The 16381-nt window shown below is 38.7% G+C and overlaps 2 protein-coding genes across 3 annotated transcripts in view; one reads left to right on the forward strand and one right to left on the reverse strand.

Annotated features, from left to right (window-relative positions):
- The window catches only part of ITGBL1 (integrin subunit beta like 1), a 271140-nt gene extending 262113 nt beyond the window's left edge, over nt 1–9027 (forward strand). Inside the window, exons 10-11 of the mRNA XM_049867217.1 lie at nt 5602–5715; nt 6890–9027. Coding sequence (XP_049723174.1) covers nt 5602–5715; nt 6890–6981 — 206 coding nt within the window. The 3' untranslated portion in view covers nt 6982–9027. The remainder of the gene's footprint in view (nt 1–5601; nt 5716–6889) is intronic.
- A 4673-nt stretch (nt 9028–13700) lies between these two features.
- FGF14 (fibroblast growth factor 14) overlaps nt 13701–16381 on the reverse strand; it is a 729563-nt gene continuing 726882 nt past the window's right edge. For both annotated transcript variants that reach the window (XM_049867175.1, XM_049867176.1), the window contains exon 5: nt 13701–14308. In XM_049867175.1, coding sequence (XP_049723132.1) covers nt 14172–14308 — 137 coding nt within the window. In that variant the 3' untranslated portion in view covers nt 13701–14171. The remainder of the gene's footprint in view (nt 14309–16381) is intronic.

Here is a 16381-nt window from a genome sequence, read left to right on the forward strand (position 1 = left end):
GCGGGTGTAGGACAAGCATACACAGCCATGCTCACTAGATTAGTTTTGGGGTCAAGAAACACACATTCTAATTAAAGACATTCCATTCTGGGAAGAAATTCTCATTTTTCAGCATCATATATGTAGAACATACTAAAAAAAAAAAAAAAAAAAGATTAACTCAATATTGACCAGAAGACATTTTCTGGAATAAAAACAAACAAAACCTCTCTAATGACTGCTTTCTCAAATTGCTTGCTTTGGGTGGTAGATACATATCCAGACATCAGTAAAGGATTAAAAAGCATATGTGGCTTAAAATATGTATGTATATCCTTCAATGGGTACAAAGCGGAGAGTTTTAGAGTCTTTAAATTCAAAAGGGGACGTCAAAGCTCCCCCAAGGCTGCACTTTTTTTGTCTGTGTGTGCTTTAACTGAAAATATACAAATCAAGTCAATCTCTCATGCAAAAACTTCTACACACCTTGCTACGTAGTCCTAGCTGCTCTCCCCCTAATGTGACAGCACACTCCTCCTCTCCACCCTGTGCTCCCTGTGTCCATTCAACCAGCTCCTTCCCCTTCTGCCTTCTCATCTTCCCCCAGACAGGAGCTGCCCACATAGGCTCGTGTGTCTACATGAGCCAAGAAGCTCACTCCTCACCGGTATCATTTTCTGTCTTAGAGTCCAGTCCAATCCCTATTTGAAGAGTTGGCTCCTGGAATGGTTCCAGTCTTGGGCTAACAGAGGGTCCAGGGACCATGACATCTGAGGTCCCTCCAGTCTCAGTCAGGCTGTTAAGTCTGGTCTTTTTACGAGAATTTGAGGTCTGCTTCTCACTGTTCTCCTGCTCCATTGGGGATTCTCTGTTGTGGTCCCTGTAAGGCTGCCCATTTTAGTGCTCACGTTAGCAATGGGCATTCATAATGTTGGCAGCAGTTGGATGCTGGCTACTTTCTTCATCTTATTCTGGAGATATCAGTACTCGGTTTTAGATGAAGAAAGGGACTATCTGTTGCCGTCGAGTCGATTCTGACCCACAGAGACCCTATAGGACAGAGTAGAACTGCCCCATAGGGTTTCCAAGGAGCAGCTGTTGGATTCGAACTGCCCACCTTTTGGTTAGCAGCCAAACGCTTAACCATTGCACCACCGGGACTCCGGAAAGGGACTAAGACCGGGATAATGGAACTGTGATCTATCGTAGGCACAGGGGGTAGTGGGTGTGGTAAGGTTACTCTTGCTTACTGTGTAGAGTAACCTCACCATGAGACCCATAGGAAAATTAACTCACGAAGTTGAATAAGAATCTTCAACACGATAACCAAAAAAAGAAATCTGTTCCAAATTATTTGACTGGGATTATATATTTTGGGATAGGTCTCATGGTCTTATCAGAATTCCCTATAATTTTTTCTCAAGCTTTTCAGTGCAAACCCCTGACCTGGATTATCATAAAGGACATTGGGAGTGTTTTCTGTCTCTGATTATGGGACAAGTGGGAGCAGTGGGCTTTGAGAGCATCATGGCACATCACTTAGCCTCCTGTACACAGCCAAGTGTTTCCACACAGAGACTCGTCTGAAACACGCGCTTCCCGTGAGCTGTGAATAAAGCCGTCACCTCAGGAGACGATGAAGAAATAGCGTTTTATTTCTTTACAAATTTATAGCCAAGACAATAAATCACTCCATAGAAAAATTTAAAACAAGATACATTGTTGCGACCTTCATAACAGATGGAGTAGTTGGTACAATAGTGAAAACTGTCTGCTGGGATGTGGGTTGCAGCATTTTGCCAGGCTTGATGAGTGGAAAAGAAATGCCGATGTGATCAATGGGGCATCTGACAAAGGAGCCTTGCCCTTAGGTTCAAATTGTTTTTGTGAATACCCAAAAGAGACGAATTTAGTGTCCAGGTCTGCTCTACATTTAGCTACCTTTACAGAACACATGATGTAATTCATAGGCCTTTGTTTGTCTGAGGATTTATTTGGATTGAAGAGTATACAATAACCCTTTTGCCTTGATTACTTCCACCTATATCCAGGTAATCACCTCCAATACTTTTTAAAGGCACTGCTGCATGGCAGTGGCTTGACACACCCGTCATTAAAGGTCTTAAACCCTCACGATGGTACTTGTTGGGTCCCATATCATTCAAATAAGTCCACAGCACACACTGACACACACACACACGCGCACACACACACACACACACGCCATCTCCACCACTCCAAGAGAAGAGTAAGCGCCAGAATTTCGCTTTGTGAAATTCGCCTTAGCCAAGTGTTCTAGTCGTCTCATCCAATCTGGCTGTCTACTCAGATCTGCAGGAAGAAAACAACTCATGTTTAAAGCTATGTGGGTGTTTTTACTGTGAGAGGCATCACAGAGAGGTGGACGCAAGCGTGTACCGAAGCAGGTCAAAATCTTAGGTTAAATGTGCAGTTTGTTGCCTGTGGGGCTTGGGCAACTTCCTTATCCTCTCTGTATGTACTTTCATTTTCTCATCTTTGATGCCAAAAGAACTTTATTCTTTTCCCTTCTTAAGTCATAAGGATGCTCTGTGGACAAGTGGCTGATTCCCCAGGAATGGAAGCAAGTAAGAATCGCAGGGATTCAAAGCGTTCTTAAAGGTCTTTATACTGAGAAAGAAAAATGCATGGATTAATATTTCTATGATCATGGACTTACTGCCCTCAAGCTCCTGTGAAGACGGGCCCTGCTCCCTGGGCTGGACTGAGTCTCAGGAGCATGCGTGGGTCGCAGTCAGCAGAGCTGAACAATTGCTCACCTTTTGACAGTCCTGCAGCCTATGTCTATCTGACAGTCCCCTTCCTGAGTGTGTTGCATCCTGAGAGGGCAATGTGATCCTGGGTTTTTATTAATATAGCCAGAGCTCTCTGTAAGAAGGTGCTACAATAGGTCCTAATAACTGTCACACTGTGCTATTATTACAAGCTCTGCCATTCCTAGTATCACAAGCAGTAGAAGAATTTCCTGTCTCTAAGATGCACTGAGCATTGGCAAACAGGAAAGAACAGCACAGCTGGAAAAAAAGATGACTTGAAAGCTAGGGTTTTATGGTATGCACAAAGTCAATCGTCATTTTTCTTTCCAAAATGTTTAGTTACTAATAACTTTGGGAACTGGAATTGACTCTCTAAATGGTCTATTAATATGTACCATATTAACTTTTAGGTGAGCTTCCCAGTCTTAGGAAAATTCTCTGCCATGGTCTGACGCTAAACAGTCCAGAGGGAGAGCAGTTACTGCAACAATTCTAAAGCCAGGGGTTAAGTTTTAAGGTGAAATGTGAGATCTTTCTATGAATCGTAACAAAAAATTTAAAATATAAATAAAAACTATTCTAGGTGTAATGCCTGAATATCATGGAGTATGCTGACATATAAAACCATTCACTGTTGTTGCAGAAATAACATGGCAACGTAAAGGAGAAATTATTTTACAAACAGCTAACAGTGGACAAAGTCTTCAAATAATTAATCTTCACCTAGTGATGGAAATGGAAACCCTGGTGGTATAGTGGTTAAGAGTTCAGCTGCTAACCAAAAGGTTGGCAGTTCGAATCCACCAGATGCTCCTTGGAAACTCTGTGGGGCAGTTCTTGTCTGTTTTATAGGGTTGCTATGAGTCGAAATCTACTCGACGAAATGGGTTTGTTTGTTTTTTAGTGATGGAAATAAAACACGAAGTTGGATGCCTCCTGAGACAAGTTCTCTGATGGTCAATGACATACCACGAGTTTTCTTCATTGGCAGATACTTGCTGATCACTTGTTAAACAAGCAGTTGAGGGTTGAACAATTCGATGCCTGGAAATTTGAAAGTCTTTAAAATTAGGATAAATAAACTTGTAAAATAAGGAAATTCTGCACCTGGCTGAGACCAAGAGGGAGCCACCATCCCTGTAAGCTGACCTGGGAGGGCCAGCTCACTGGTGCTGAGAAGCCACCAGGCTCTCTCACTCATCAGAACTGACATTTGTCTAGATTTTGCCCAAGAGTATGAAAATCAGCCTAGACGCTGAGGAAAATAAGTCACTAATGAGTACAATCATGCTATAGTCAAGCAAGAAGTTAAAAATAATTGGAAATACAATTCTCAGCATGTAAATATATTTCCCTTGCTTTGAGAAGTATGATAAGGAATGGTGAGAGATTAATTCAGCCACTGGGAATTCTTGCAACTAAAATGCCAATAGCAGTTTCCATGATATGAAATACTACATGGTGTCAATGCTTGGACACACTGACATGATTCCTTTCATAAAATGCCAACAACTATAATTTCCTTTCCCTAATCACATTGATCACCCAGAATGTTAACCCATTTTTAAACACTCGGTTGTTCAGATTATTTCTTGCTTTCCCTCCCCTAATATATTTTGAACTTATCAAATCTGAAATTTTGCTAAATGTGTCAAAAGATTTTGTCTGCTCATTTTCTCCTAAAGTGAGTTTTGACCTGAAAATATTAATGATACCCATCTTTTAGAAACAGGGAAGCATACTAGGAAGGAACAGGCAACTGTAGGCACAAAGAAGTCCTTTGTGTGTATGTGTGTTTACTTGTAAAGTGATCAGCCTTCACAGCTCTCTTTACAGCAGTTGTAGAAGTAATTTTGCCACATGAGGACTCATAACCTGTTATATAAAGATGTTTAGACTGAGAAGATTTTCTTCTCTTTGTGAGACGCTTTAATTAACATATTTTCTTTCCTTTTAAGGCTATCGTTAATAAAATTGTTTCTCAGTAACCCAACATATTTTTAATACCCAAAGGGGAAGTTTTTTAATTAGGTAGGAAATAAGAGGAGAAATTCTGGAGACAGTGGGAAAGGTGGTCAAACCTGGAACCTCATAAAGGGTGAACATTTTGAGGGGGTTTGATTATGACAGGGGCTCATGAGGATGGTGTCTGATAAGTGAAACATGCATGCCTTATTGTGTGTGCATTTTTAGCCCTACAATTAGGCACAATACAGGCATGTCCCTACTTTAAGAAAACCATGTAAACCAAAATCCAAAATTACAAGTAGAGTAATTTAGAGGTCATTTTCATTATAAGATGCATCCTCACTTAATAGAATTTACTATTAACCCACTGCCATTGAGTCTATTGGAAACCCTGGTGGCATAGTGGTTAAGTGCTACAGCTGCTAACCAAGAGGTCGGCAGTTCAAATCCACCAGGCACTCCTTGGAAACTCTATGGGGCAGTTCTATGGGGGAATTTACTATTAGATTCCTTTAAATAGCAGACACTTTTAAAGCATAATTCAATTGAGGGAAAAATACATTTATTTTTTGTAACTCCTTTTGGAAAGGCTATCTAAAGAATTAGGTACATTTCACCCTCATTAACATTTTCACCAGACTAGGCCAGGGGGCATTTGCTCAAGGCTAGTTGCAACTGTCTAGATCTATAACGAAGCCTTTCCCGGATAACCTTTGTGAATTACAGTAAGGGAAGCCCCACTCTGAGCAGCCGGCTATTCAGACAGCTCTTACCTTTGTCCGTGCATGGAGCATATTCTATTCTAGACTGAAACCTGTAGTTATACAGGGTGTGTGAGTAATACTCTTTGTGATTTCAGGTGCTTGTCACTGTGGAAAGTGCATTTGTTCCACCCAGGAATGGTATGTTTCCGGGGAATTCTGCGACTGCGATGACAGGGACTGTGACAAGTATGATGGCCTCCTTTGTACAGGTGCAGTATTAATCCACTGTTCGTCCTTCTAGGCCACGGTTTACAATAAAGCCAAATTGTATCTCCCACATACTGCTGTGGATGGAACGACAGGAGAACTTCTATGTAATCACGACCCACTGCTTCATCTGAAGTGGCTACGTCAGGGGAGGTGGGCATTTGGGAATAAACCAGTTATTCCCAGGAATAGAAGAATATAAAAGAGTGAAGTCGAATGGTATGATTGTTGGGAAACTTCCATGTAGGAGTTTCTCTTGCCCTCCCTCTGCCCCTGAGAAGTCACACCTATGAAGATATATATAGCAAAAAGAAGAAAGAATTACCTTGATAACCATTCTCCTTTCAGCATGGTGCAGGGAATAGAATATCGCTTTAAACTGGACCTAATTGCCAATAGTTCAAAGATGGCTGATGCGTTGGTTGTTTTTAGGGAATGGGGTGTGTGAGTGCAGAGGTTATGAAACAGACTTGGAAGGGTAATAAGTACTGTTATCCTAGGTTATTGAGCTTTAACATTTGCTTGTAAAATGTATGAACAAGTTAGAAGGGAAATAGAGAAATATGTGCTTGTTCTCCTGGCGTCTAGCTTAAGATAAAAGATGGATATTTGTGTCATGAAGCTAGACATTCATTTTCTGCCCCTCCTTACTAGGTCCCTCTTTTAGATGATTTCTTGGCTTGCCTTATATTATATTAAGCAGCTTTATGGGTTTTTTTTTCCACTATTTATTCATAAGTCAGATATAACTAGCTCTCTAACAGAAAGCAAAAATACAACATTGGAGCTGAGCTGTAACAATACAGGATGGTAACTATTTGATGGATACTAAGAGCTCAGCTGTTAAAAAGGTCAGCAGTTCGAATCCACCAGCTGCTCCTTGGAAACTCTATGGAGCAGTTCTATTCTGTCCTTTGGGGTTGCTATGAGTCAGAATTGACTCAGAGGCAATGGGTTTGGTTTTATATAGATGGTGGCACCAAATAAATACCATTAATTGTTTAAAAGATCAAATTTCTCATAGCTTTTTAATGAAAGGTTAAGTCCTCTGCACAATAAGAAACTTGTTGAAGATGAATGAAATGGTTTTTATTATGGATCATTGTGGTTTATTATAACATTGTAACCTGGTGCTTTTAGGTCGTGATAATGACCCCGCTGTACGTTTTGTTGCAGGGAACGGAATATGTAGCTGTGGAAATTGTGAATGCTGGGATGGATGGAATGGAAATGCTTGTGAAATCTGGCTTGGCACAGACTATCCTTAACAGTCACGTGGGAGAGGACTGGATTCTTCATTTCCTTAGACCATTAGAACATATAAATGCAAAGGAAGCCATGTATAATCACCACTAGGACAAGTCAAACAGACTATTGTATGTTTTTCTATTTCTGAATGGCTCAAAGAAATCTGGGTACCCATTAGAAATAATCTGAGCAAATTCCAACGCAACTAACACTAGAGAGAATTTTCCCCCCATAACTGCATCAGTGGTTCTCAACGCAGGCAAGTTTGCCCCAGAGAAGACATTTGGGGATGTTTGCAGATAGTTTTGATTGTTACACTGAGGGAGGCGGTGTTACTGGCATCTAGTGGATAGAGGCCAAGGACGCTGCTAAGCATCCTGCTATGTACAGGACAGCCCCGCCTCAAAGATTATCTGACTCCAAATGTCAACAGTTCTGAAATTGAGAAACCCTGAATTACATGGCTGTTAGAAACGTACATCTCCATGCAAAAGGACCATATTAGAATCTGAGGGAAAGATACATCCCACATAAAGCCACTGATGGAATTTTTCCAGAATTCCGTGTCACACAGTTTCCGCAGGAGGAACAGTGAAGGCAAATGCCTATGAGCAGTCATGTCAGGGGGCCAGAGGTAGACCAGGTCACTGGTTCTTTAGAAGGGAAAAAAAACTGGTCATTTTAAGCCACTAATCCATTGGTCAACTCTCACTTTAACCTCACAAAAGAAGAATCTTAAGATGAAGAAAGAAATTATGAAAAATGTACAATTTAAGATTTTTAATAAATAGTGACATAAGTTATTCACATCGTGTCAATATATATTTACCTACTCATCATTAACAAAAAAAGGGAAATGAATGACTGTTCAGGGATATTCATTTTAGGTTACTGGAATGAAGGGATCATATTTTTTATACTGGGCAGGAGTTACATGTGAAACAAATCAGATTTTTCACTAAATGGCTCCCTGGTAACTTGGACTTTTGGAAAAGAAGCTGTCTAATTAGGTATATGACAGGCATGAAATATGCATTAATTTACCTTACAAGACTCTCTTTTGTTCAAGGGATACATTACTTACTAGAAAAGCAGGGTCAGCAAAGAAGTCAAGAAGAGACATTGTGATAAAACGGCACCAATCTCAAAATCTGAGAGGACAAAAAAAGAAAATTCTAGAAATGGCTTAAATAGTAATTACAAATATTCACTCGGTGGTAGAAACCAAATTTTTATTTTCTTAATGGTGGAATTTTACTTTGTGTAATTTTTTTTTTAATGAAATTCACATCAAATTATGAAAATGTACAGTTGGGGCTTCCCTTACATATGTACAGTTACATCTACTTACACAGATTGGTTTGGGAAATCTTTAAACCATTTAGAGTTAAAAAAAAAAAAAGTTTCTTGGCTTTTTTCTTTTTTTTTTTCCTAAATATGAGTTACATTCTGTAAAATTCTAGAATAAGGTAGCAAAATCACTTCTGTACTGTGTAAGATGAAACCTTTTATTTGGAAACTCTATTTTAATAATGCAAATGTTTGAGAGTCATGGCTTGGACTTCATAAGCCAAATCATCAAGAAACAAGTAAAAAAGTGTCTGCTGAGTTACTTATAATTTTAATATTGAAAATTATTTTAAGAGAAAATTTAACTGATGCTTATTGTATAGTGTTAATTGGCTAATCATTAAAAATTACCCACAATGTTCTCATTTTTTAATAGGTTTATAAAATTATCTCTATCCTGAGATTAAGGAGTGCAACCATGTTAGCTGTGTCTGTGTTACTATGTCGAGTACCAGTTTTGTAAAATGAGGGAAATGTAAATAATTTAGATTCAACTCTTTTCTCTATTGAAAGATTTTAAGTCTCAAACCAACCTATTATAACTCGTTCAGTAGCAACTTTGATGACTTAATTAATGATGCAAAAACGTGGAAATTCATTACCTTACTCACCTGTCGTAATACATGTGATATTCAGGTTCCCTTATTACAGTGCTCAGCTTTCTACGCAGGACCAGACCATAAATATTTTCAAATTCTTTGGTCACAAATATCTCTATCACATGTTTTTTGTTTGTTTGTTTGCCTTTTTTTTTTTTTTTTTACTACTTTAAAATATTCAAACAAACAAACAAAAATATTCTTAGATCTGGACTATGCAAAAACAGGCTGTAGGTTGGATTTGGCCAAGAGCTGGGCAGTAGTTTGCCAATCTTGGCTCTGTTGGAACGTTCCCTTAATAATTCCTTCTGTCTCATCACATAGCTTCAGGTGTATCTTATTTTCCTTACCACTCTCTGTAGGTTGCAATTCCTATTCATTAACAACTGCAGCAATAACAGGAGTGCTGCTCTTTTTATATTCTCATATAAGAAGTGTCAACAGCGTCCTCAACATTTATGACTTTAAGAAAAAAGAGTTTAGATCTTAGAGAAATTATTATATCATAAGGTTGAAAATGTGTCTTATCCAAATTGTTTGACAAAGCCGAAATTCTATTATACTCAGCCTATATTCTGAAGTTCATTAAACTACTGTAGAACCTACGGGGAAGCATCGCCTAAGTCACACGATACCACGACTACCTCAATTTGAATGGATTCTCTCTTATAACGACAGAGTTTATTCTACTTCTTTGTGTCTGCTAGAATATTGTGTGCGTGTATGTGCGCGTGGTCTTGACTTGCGATCCAAACATCAATCTATTAAGAGAGGACTTCATTTACACATTTTAGATTGTAAAAATAAATAATTACATGTAAAGGCATCAATTCTATACTTCTTAGAGGTGATGTTTTACTTTGACTTTTGATTCTATTACTCAAGGAGAAACCCCCCATAAAGAAAGGCAGGGCAAGAACAAACTTGTAATGGTGGGGAAATATGCAAATATCATTGGCATGGCCATGCTTTTAGAAAGTTCCAGTGAGATTAATGTCATTTGAAAAGGGTGCAACAAGTTTACAAGTGGTGTTGGTCCTATCCCGCTTGCTTGGCATAACAACACTGAAGAACCCGGCAAACAAAGATCTTTGAATAAAATTTGGCTAAGGTCCTAAGGCATGAGAGGAGAATCATTAAACTCTCATTGTCTTTGTGGACTTCGAGCTAATCTAGATTCCAGCAGCACACTGAAAGGAATGGCCTTCACCACCTCAAATGCAAACACAGTCTCAGCCAGCAGACATCATTAGACTGAATGATATAGAAAACAAAGAAAAAACAAACAAACAACACAAAACACACCTCACCCCTTGTTTGCAGATTCAGTGATCCCAACTTTGAAAACCCACTTGGTATTCAAGAGAGTCAACGAGCTCTCTGTGTCATCTTGTAAGCTAAGAAAGCTAAGCTATGAAATGTGTTTTACTCCAAAGTAACACAATCACATTCTGGATTTTGAATTTTGACTGTATTTTGAAAAACAATCCCGTATTTAATGCAAGTATTTTTCCTGGCTATAGCCTTGTACTGAAATAAAATTGAAAAGAAATTTTAATTATTTTCTCCTCTTTCTAAACTGGATTTCTTAAGTTGCTCCTTACTGGGGAAGTATCAAATATTAATGATGCTTGGGATATTGGGGGAAAAAGTTTATGTAAAGTGATACATGTCTAAGTTAAAGAACAAGAAAATGGTTTTGTTTTTAAGAGAACCAAATTCGATTTTGTTCACCCAGAAAAACAGACTGTTTTAGTGCCTTAGGCATTAATTAAGCAAGTGGCCAGCTGTGATAGAGAACCTCTGCTTACTGACCTTGAGGCAAACAATTAGAAGGACTGTAGCAGGAGCTCCTTAAGCCACACCCACCCTGAAATACTCAGGACAAGCAAATGATTTTCTTCTGCCTCTTTAAATTCTCTAGGATTCATAAGGAAATAATGATTCATTTTACTCTTTACATAGGGTGGATCATTTGCATCCCTTCTACGTTTTTTTCAAATCTTGTCGTAGCAAAATCTTTAGAAAGCAAACTTATTAGAAAAATGACATCACTGGAAATACCAGGACAATTAACATTCCCAAGCATTGTTGAGGGACTGGGTGAAGCAAACAACTACCATAGCAAATCAGTAGAAATAACCTTTCCATACCAGATATGCATGCAGAAAAGAATGGGATATTCTAGAGACTCAATACAATTAACATATGTACATGGAGGTACAAAACACACGGTCTGTGAATACAAATAAACTCCCTCAGATATACAGAATGTCAATAGTGATAGATTGCACTTCCTTAACAACAGCAAACTTAATTTTTGAGGGAAGAAAAAAAAATGAAGTCTTATCCCCAAAAAACAGCAAGAGAGGTATCATCAAAGAGCTAAAATTTTCTTTGGCATGATAAAGTGGGAGAAATTAAGTTAACCAACTTATTTACATGACACTTCTCTATCTGTGGGTGGCACGATGCCATTTTGTTACATAAAGTTGTTTAATGTTTTTCGATATGCCTTCATATAAATATTTTATTCAATATGTTGTATTTATGAATACAACGAATGATATTAGACACAGAAACGATACAATGCAGACAAACTCTTTGCATATATGTGTGTAAATGTAACAATACATACCAACAGCTCTTGTTACACAGGTCCTACCACATGCAATTCCACAGTGCTGTCCTCTTTCCATGCAGCAAATGAGACCAGACATAACACAGATGACCTAACTGAATTACAGACAACAAGGACCCCTCTGCAAAATGTCTAAACACATATTAGAAGGAAGTATTTTGACATCATTTCAAAGGGATAGATGCCCTTATCGACAACCCATACAAAAACAAAGCAGAGGTGAGCATTTACATAAATCGCAGACATTTACAAAAATAAATCTGGTGTTCAGTTTAACCAATAAGCCGGTTTGCAGGGGGAAATGAAACCAGCAACTAGGGCTGATTACTGAAAACAAGTAAGTGGAGTTACTTGATAGGGGCGTGTGTGTGTGTGTGTGTGTGTGTGTGTGTAATATGTATAGTGGGATAATCAGTGTCTATAAGCTGGTTAATTAGAATCCCAAGTTAAATTATTTATGTTTTCCACATACTATGGGAGTTACATCGTCTCTAAATAACTGGCTAATAAAATTTATCTGATGTATGTGAACTTATCCTGTTAAAAACAATAGGCTTTAAAATGGAGTAACAAGAAATGAAGAATTGTCAACAGAACCATTTTGTATACTTGTAATTTAGTATTATCAGCAATAAATCTACTCAAACTTTATGCTAACTTTTTATTTATTAAAGTGGAAGCCAATATGAAAATGAAATAAGCATAAACAGTTAAATTTATACTAAATCTTTAATCAGCTAAGCAGGCCAAAATTTTTAAATGCTGGGCAAGGGCTGCCATGGAGATTTAGGAAAGCAGTGACAAAGTAATTTCCCAGGAAATACAGTGCAGATGGAGGAAAATGGCGGCTGGGTCATGACCCACACAGAATTAATAACAAGAGGCCAGTACATTGATCCCACATACAGTTTCCATAAATGAGGTTCAGTTTGGTCTTAACTCTTCTGAGAAGAAAACATTGGATTTTATTACGTATACACAGAATTAACAAATATATTTCCAAACAGTTTAGTATTAAGCCTTTTGAAACTGTCTCCAATGTTGACCATTTTGCATGGTATCTTCACTGTGCAGTCAACTATTCATGGCCTTTCTTAGTGGTCTTCACTAAGCTCAGAGTTCAACAGTATTAAATTGAAAAGGAAATGAAGGAAGCAAAATAAAACAGAAGCAAACAAACTGAACAGACCAAAACCCTGATGTTTGAATGCGTTGGTTTGCCTTTTATTTTGATCTAGAACAATTCAACAGACTGCATTCTGAGAGCATGGCAAGGCACCTCTAACTCAGCCTTTGGGCATCGGGGACGGGCCCCACAAGGCTGCTAGAGGTATGTACCAGTGAAATACACAGTACCAGACTCAGCATGCTGAGCTAAAAAAAATATTTCTTCCTAGTATGTCCAGTTTAAAAACCTGTCATTAAACACCAAAAATATTAAAGTCTAATTTATAACTAATGTTTGCATTGTTGCTGCAGAAAAGAACACAACAGCCGCCTTGCCCGTGCTCTGCTGAGTATGAGTGGGACGCAGCCAAAAACTGGGATGGCATTGAATTCAGTTCATTAAAAACAGGAAGGATTATATCTGAAATGGATTTAGGTAGCGCAATTCATATAGGTTGTAATTATGTTTTTCTTTTTCTTTTTTTCCAAATAATGAGAATTAGTAGATGAAAAATGAACCTTAATCAGGCCTACAAGGCCTACAGAGTTCTTTGGACCCACTTTCCCAAAAACCAGTGGGTCTTGCTCGCTGGGCAAGGCAAATGTTACCATTACCAGTAAGCTTGTGATATGTATAAAACACACACACACACACACACAAAGAAACTAGAGGGGGATGTCAAACCCAAATCGTAGAGAGCTTCCCACAGGGTGTGTTTGACCCATTTCCCACCCTGCCAATGCCAACCTCGGGGGCACAGTATCTGCTACTTGGATAGAGGGTATATGTGTATTTAATTGATAGGGTGAGCCAGACACAACAATTTTAATCTTTATAGATGCAATTTGTAATAATAGGTTTAGAAGGTTTCCTGATTCCCTGATTGCTCTCCGAACCAAGCCAACTGCAATGTTTGAGATTTCGAGGAACACAATCCCTGCAAAAGGTCACAGACAGTGGTGCGAGCAGCCCTGTAAAAACGGGGAAGAAGAGAAATCCGTAATAGCACAGGTTTTACAGCGTCTAACTAGAAATTACTCAATATTATTGGTGTGCTACAAAATCGAACTGAAACACATGGATTTTGCTGAAACAGGACTCAAAAAGGATTATGGGTAACTGTCAGCAGGCAAGGAAGGTATCAAGTGTACTTGTGAAGTATGTCATTCACATGAAGTGTCACGGTCACAGAAAAGATATTAAAAAGGCATTCCATATCTGGTAGGGCATTCCATGGTCTGAGTTTAGCTGGTTATCCAGGTGTTTTCTTGCTGTGGGGGGCGCAACAGGTTGAGATTTATCCACTTGCGACAAGGAAGTTCTGAGAGAGCAAAGAGCAAGCATCTGCTTACTTCCAGCTGCTCCTCAGCCACGGGAGCAGGAAGGTCTTATAGGGATAAATCACTCAACTGTGCTCAGGACGAATAAGTCACAACACCTGTGAGGATCTGGCTATGTTGTCTTACTCTTGTTCACTGGTTTGCCTCCATTCATTATTGCAGACACGCTTGTGCTTTTACTTGGGGTCACGCCAGCCTTCGGGACCGTTTCTCCAACATCATGCAAAGATGGTTCTCGGTACATGGCAACTAGAGACACAAAGAAAGGTGTGAAGAAAGGAGAAAAGGAAATGTTGTCTGGTAGACTCACGAGTGGCCCAACAATGCACTTACAAACATCAGTAGTTTGCCTCTTCCTATATCCCCTCAAGTGAAGCAATCTGTTTTGAGAATCTCTGAGATTGCTTTGAGATTTGAAGTAAATTCCTGATGAGAAGACATTACTTTCTCTACATTATCTGGTACGTGATAGGTGTACATGAATGTGCACGGATTTTTTGTCCAGGAAGAAAGGTTTCAATGGGAGCTATGGCCTCTTTGTGGTCCTGTGATAGAACACACACACACACACACACACACACACACACAACCCTACCAGGGAATGACAAGAAATTAACCTGTTTCTCTTTGAATAGCAAGGAAAACTCAAGCTTCCCTTCCACTCTACACTAATATCCACACTTGAACCCCTCATTCCAATTAAACTTTATGATACTAGGTGTTTACACTGCAAATTATTCAATTATTTTTCCATGTAATGGATGAAAGGCAATATGGTCATATTAGTGTCCATGTCAAAGCTACACAAAGGAATAGCACAAAAACGCCTGCTTCCTTTAAACCTGGGCCTTCTGGAGAGCACTGTTTAGATATCCCATCTTGCAATCATGGAAAAAGATCATTAAACAATTGAAGGCAGCTGTGTGTCATTTTTTTTTTTTTTATGTTTCATTTTCTGATATGTTATTGCTAACCTAATAATTGATGTTACATCAGGCAGAAGCACAGAATAGCCGGGGGGCAACTGGGGCTGGTGTCTGAGTAAGCTGTGAAGAACTGTCTGAATGATACCTGGTGACATAACCAATCCTAATAGTTTGTCTGGCTTTTTAGAAAATGACTAGGAAATCCTTGAAAAGGACATTTAAGAGTGACTGATGCTTGGGGAAAACCAGTGAGTTAATGTCATCTGCCATTAGAAATACAAGTGAATTACAGCTGTTCAACATGCTTTTTTAGACTTTTGAATGTTTACGACATTTTATGAAGCGTCCTTATGTGTACTCAGGCTAAACTACCAGATGCATTCTCTACGTGCAAGGCGGTAGAGTTTGATCTTTTGTATCAGGGCATCCCATGATTTTTCAGCAATGCACTTACTGGAAAGATTACATGTACCAAAAAACCAAACCAAACCCAGTGCTGTCATAGCGACCCTATTGGACAGAGTAGAACTGCCCTATAGAGTTTCCAAGGAGCGCCTGGCAGATTTGAGCTGCCGACCCTTTGGTTAGCAGCCATAGTACTTAACCAGTACACCAGGGCTATATTAAATGACTTGGCAAGATAGTAAAAGGGATTAATTCATTATCTTTGAAGTATGATCCCATCTCTCGCTCTACTACTAATTAAGTTAGAAGACAATAATAGCATCAAAACACTGACCTTGACTATCTATGCAGTGAAGCTATAAGAGGAATGACTGTATCTTATAGGGAATGTCTTGAGAATGACTTTCACATAGAACATCAATAATTAATGAAGTATCTAATTTATGTTAACATTTCCAATGATACAATTTTCATCCTTTATGGGGTTTGAAGGAGCCCTGGTGACACAATGGTTAATAGCCATGGATGTTAACCCAAAGGTTGGCAGTTTGGATCCACCAGCCACTCCTTGGAAACCCTATGGGCAGTCCTACTCTGTCCTATAGGGTCACTGTCAGTCAGAATTGACTCGAAGGCAACAAATTTGGTTTTTTGGTTTATGGCTTTGAAAGTTTGAAATTAAATTTCCTCTGACAAATATACTACATGATAATCTTGGTCATTCGAGTGCTCCTTTATTTGTTTTTTGAGTACTTCTGTTTGACAATTGTTTGAAAAAATGGTGAAAAATACTGTTTCTCTCTTTCTTACACACACACACAAATCAGTTCAACTTACAAATGAAATACCAAGTAATATCATTATACCACACCTTTAGAGTCTCGGATATTTCCTGCAGGACATAAAAAATAGCTGACTTCTAAATTTTGCCTCAGTTAAGTTATACTGAAGTGCTAATAATCCTTTTTTTTTTTTTTCATTACATTCATGC

Source organism: Elephas maximus, chromosome 23, assembly GCF_024166365.1.
Source record: "Elephas maximus indicus isolate mEleMax1 chromosome 23, mEleMax1 primary haplotype, whole genome shotgun sequence".
In the NCBI taxonomy this organism is placed as follows: domain Eukaryota; kingdom Metazoa; phylum Chordata; class Mammalia; order Proboscidea; family Elephantidae; genus Elephas; species Elephas maximus.